Genomic DNA, 4,647 nt, shown 5'->3' on the forward strand with positions numbered 1-4,647 from the left:
ATTTTAGATATATGACGATATATATATATATATATATATTATTTTGGTGTATGGCTTTGTAGGATATTAGTTTACAAAAATTAAAGTCCCAAACTATCATGGGAGATTAATCTATAATTGATGATTTAACACATTTGTAACATTTTTTGAAACATTTTAGGGTTTCAATTGAGTTAGGGTTCTATTGATCTTGTACTTTGAGAGTTTTAATAAAAATGAAAAGGAAAAATGCGCTAAAAGCACCATAAAATGTTCACAATATGATGTGACAATGGCTCTCATTGATGAACTTCATCAATCTAACTAATGAATATTTAAATAACCTTTTTGTGATTGGAAACATGCTAATTTGTAAGCCACTATTAAAATTTACGATATCCTTAGCATCACTAATAAACAAAAAAAAAAAAAAATTGCACAAACTTTAAAAAAATAAATATAATTTTATAAAAATTTAGGCCTTTACAATGGGAGGGGCCTTTTTCTCAGAGGGATTTTTTTTTTTTTTCTTTCTTTCTTTCTTTTTGGTGGCGAGGCGTTAGGCGTAGGCCTTGGGCCAACCTTGAGAAAAAGTAACTCTTTTGTTAAAATTTGACCCAATTTTTTTTTTTTTTTGACAATTGTTGACAAATTTTTACCATTTTTATTTACATCAATCAATAATATCATTTTTTTACTTGTCATTTACCTTCCATCACATAAACAAACAAGGGTCAAACTTTTGTATAAACTGACATTTTCTTTAGAACCCAAATTGGGCTCAAATCCCAAAAGGAAAACAAATCCATAGCCATAAGCACCCCATTCCAACCAAATGAAACCCGACCCAGTTCGTTTCCTAACTACCTGGAAAGGATTGGATAAGGGATAAGGTTTTGTGCCACATCTCATCCAATGAAATGATACGGACTTTAGCAACCACAGCCACTTGAACACTTCAGACAATAATGCATGGTCCCTCTAAAATCTCACTACTTCAAACTCTCTCATAGAACTAACTCTCTGCTACTCTTCAGTCTTTACACTTTGTTTCTCTTCTGAAAGCAAAGCCATGGCCACTGCTTCCCCAATGGCCAGCCAGCTTAAGTCCAGTTTCACCTCACCAATCACAAGAGCTTTGGTCTCACCCAAAGGCCTCTCTGGCTCTCCCCTCAAAGTCTTGCCTTCTAGGAGACTTCATTCCCTCACCATCAAAGCCGTCCAATCTGAAAAGGTATATAATCTTACATATCTCTCTAGAATTAGATCATATGTATATGCATGCACATAAACACATACACATAGAATAAAGCTCATGTGTCAATTATGATTGTGTGATGGTATTAACTAGTTCAGTTAGTAAAGTCTCTAACCATCTTTTCAAATCTTGCATCCATCCTAAAATAGAGATCATGAGTAAGGAAGAGCTATAACATATGTAGTCCATGTACTAGAACAAAAACGAAGACAAATATGAATCTATTGTTGTTGTTGTGGTTTTATTATTATTGTTGCTGTTGTTATCGTCGTTGTCGTCGATTGTTTGGATGAGAAATACCATATAATCCCAAGCACCTCCTAAATGACTTGAAAGGAGTTAATTATTGAGTTCGAGAATATATCTTATGTATCGGATATTTATAACAGCATGAGTTCAATTTTAATTGGAAGAAAGCTTTGTGGTGGTTTGGTATTTTTCCACTATGTCAAACGCGTTTTTGCTTACCAATCCACTCCCTTTCCAAATTATCATTTCTCAATTTTAGGTGATAATATTATCACCTAGATATAATAAGATTTAAAATTAAGAGATACTAGCACCAACATTTGGATTTTGTTTTTGTTTGAGGTAAGTAAATGGTGGAGGAGGCGAAGTTGGGTTTTTAAGAATAGACATGAGACATTTCCACTGGCTATCGCTTAAACCCGTTTAGATGTAAATTCTTTACAGACATAATAATTAGGGCCTAGGACTAGATACTGATATGCAACTAGGAGAATTGGTCTTCTATTTATCATAACTAATTTGTTCCTTTTTTTTTCTTTTCCGGATTCCACTCTTGGACAAGTACTTGAGTCTTTTAGGCCCAACTTAATTATAACTTTCGTACTCTCTTAAGAAAAAAAAACTGATAAAACTTAGATATAACCTGATGCTGTATGGATATAAGTTATAACCTAATGTTTCCTTTATAAGTCCTACTTAATCCTACAGATATAACTCCTTTTTTCTTGGTTTTTTTTTTTTCGCAGCCAACTTTCCAAGTTATTCAGCCCATCAATGGTGACCCATTCATTGGAAGCCTAGAGACTCCAGTAACATCAAGCCCATTGATTGCATGGTACCTCTCCAACCTTCCGGCCTATCGGACTGCAGTCAGCCCACTTCTAAGGGGCATTGAAGTCGGCCTAGCCCATGGGTTTCTCCTTGTTGGACCCTTTGTCAAAACTGGGCCTTTGAGGAACACCCCCTATGCTGGGGGAGCTGGGTCTCTGGCTGCTGCTGGACTTGTTGTTATACTTAGCCTTTGCTTGACAATGTATGGCATTGCATCCTTTAATGAAGGAGAGCCATCCACTGCCCCCTCATTAACCCTAACTGGCCGGAAGAAGGAGCCCGACCAGTTGCAAACTGCAGATGGATGGGCCAAGTTCACTGGCGGATTCTTCTTCGGTGGCATTTCCGGTGTCACTTGGGCCTACTTCCTCCTCTATGTCCTAAACCTTCCCTACTACTTCAAGTGATTTTTTGTTAATCTATGTTTTCTCCTAATGTATGGTCCTATTGGGAAGCAAATGTAGAATTGTATATTGGATGATCAACTTTTGTCACATTTGTTGTATTTAAAATTTGGACTTCCTAATTGTGGACTTGTACATTTAATTTTTCAAAAATTTGCAATTATGTGTCTGAAGTTTCCACTTAGCAACAATTAATATATAGTAATATATAGTTTCAAGAAGCTAACAAATTTTCAACACAATTAATTAATGGACAAAACTAATGTAAAATATCTTAAGTACTATTTCATAAGTTCCTCTCTTAAAATTCTGCCATGTGACTACTTAACTAAAAAATATACTTCTATTCTATAGGAAGAAAAAAGCCACATGGCAAAATCTTAAGAGATAAACTTAAGGAACAGTACCTAAGTACTATACTTAAGTCTTTCCCTTAATTAATTTTAATAGAAGTGATTTGTTAGTTGATATTTATATTCAGTTATTCTACTATCACAATTTTTAACTTAAGAATTTGGTTAGATTAAGTTTGGCTCCCTGAATAAAATCATTGGCTTCGCCATTGACTGTTAGGAGATGGTGGTCAAAAAAATCTCTCTCTCCTTGCCTCCATGAAGTTTTGGAAAGTAAAGCTAGCAACTCGCTCTTTGTGAGATCTTAACCTATTTGATCTGAATCTCTCAAATTTTGGTAAGGGATTGTTCTATATTCATCCCTTACCTCAACATCCTTTCTTTTCTTTATTCCTACAATTTTCTTTCATACAACCATTCATCCATTCCTAAGTTGCATTAACATTGACATGAGTATGGGTACAATATGGGTATAGGTGCGTGGGTACTGTTGACACCTCATTTTGTACCTGGTTAATAAACTTTAGTCCCTAGTCCCAATAATGAGTTTGACATGTTTACAAAAGGTAATTGAAGTTATTTTGATAGTTTGGAAGTAATCACAACTCAAAAGTGCTCAAGTTGCTTTGAAAATGATGCTGAAAAATGACCTTTGCTCACTATTTTAACCATAACTTTTGATCCATAAAGAATATGTGAGTTATATTTTATTCATTGGAAAGTAGACATCCTAAGCTTTAATTTGAACATAAATCTTTCCTATTTGGATTTATATTGAGTGAGTTATGACCGCTTGAAGTCGGGACATTAGAGTTGTCAAAATTAGGGTTTTGGGGGAAGCATCCGTATGCATGCCCTGATCATGCATATGTAGGTTCATTTCTAGAGCCTAGAACTTCATTTTCTAGGGCCCAAAGCCTTCCTCTTTGATGGGTCCTGGCCCCTAGACCCTTGGGAACATTGTAGGGGCCTTTTTTACCGTGTTGGGCTGGGCTGCCCCTTTGTGGTTGTAGGCTCAAGTGTTCTGGGTTGCGGGAGTCGAGATCGGTCCAATTGGAACTCAACTTGGCAGGGTTGTGCACAAACTAGGCCTTGTCTGCCAGGAGAATATTTGCGGCAGGCAGAGCTGTTTCAGAGGAGCTTGCGGTAGGCAGACATAATTGACAAAAATAGAGCAATGTATTCTGGAATGACCAGATAGTTCTTTTAATAGTGAATGACCAAATGATCCATAATCACAATAATATAAACAATTTTAACAAATAAAATAGTAAAGGCTAATGGTAATAAAGATTAATCAACGAATAAAAGAAATAAGCCGAGTTCGGTCCGCAGGGGCAAGGTCAAGGAGGAAGAATGCCTCTTCTCAACACAATTAACCTCCGAGGAAAAGAACTCCTGCTGTGGAAATTAATGGGTTTGAGGGAGGCGGACCTAAATGGACAATGCCCAGGACGATTATATAAGAGAGTAGGGATTTGAGAGGGAGAGAAGGGAAGGGACCTATCGGTGCATGCCACTAACACTTGCTCTTTTCTCTTTGTCTTTCTCTCTTTTCTAGTCTTTCCTTAGT

At 36.3% G+C, this 4,647-nt stretch overlaps 1 protein-coding gene across 1 annotated transcript; it reads left to right on the forward strand.

Moving 5' to 3' along the window:
- Positions 1-944: 944 nt before the first annotated feature.
- On the forward strand, positions 945-2,843 carry LOC112012566 (photosystem I reaction center subunit XI, chloroplastic). The gene is made up of 2 exons (XM_024044943.2): positions 945-1,213; positions 2,233-2,843. The coding sequence occupies exons 1-2, from the start codon at positions 1,052-1,054 to the stop codon at positions 2,722-2,724; spliced, it is 654 nt and encodes a 217-aa protein (XP_023900711.1). The 5' UTR covers positions 945-1,051; the 3' UTR covers positions 2,725-2,843.
- The last annotated feature ends 1,804 nt before the right edge of the window (positions 2,844-4,647 follow it).

This window comes from Quercus suber, unplaced genomic scaffold, assembly GCF_002906115.3.
Source record: "Quercus suber isolate HL8 unplaced genomic scaffold, Cork oak 2.0 scaffold_8, whole genome shotgun sequence".
Taxonomy (NCBI): domain Eukaryota; kingdom Viridiplantae; phylum Streptophyta; class Magnoliopsida; order Fagales; family Fagaceae; genus Quercus; species Quercus suber.

Coding starts and splice junctions, on each gene's coding strand:
- LOC112012566 (XM_024044943.2), top strand. CDS start 1,052: ATGGCCACTGCTTCCCCAATGGCCAGCCAGCTTAAGTCCAGTTTCACC. Junction 1,214..2,232: donor AAGCCGTCCAATCTGAAAAG/GTATATAATCTT, acceptor TTTTTTTCGCAG/CCAACTTTCCAAGTTATTCA.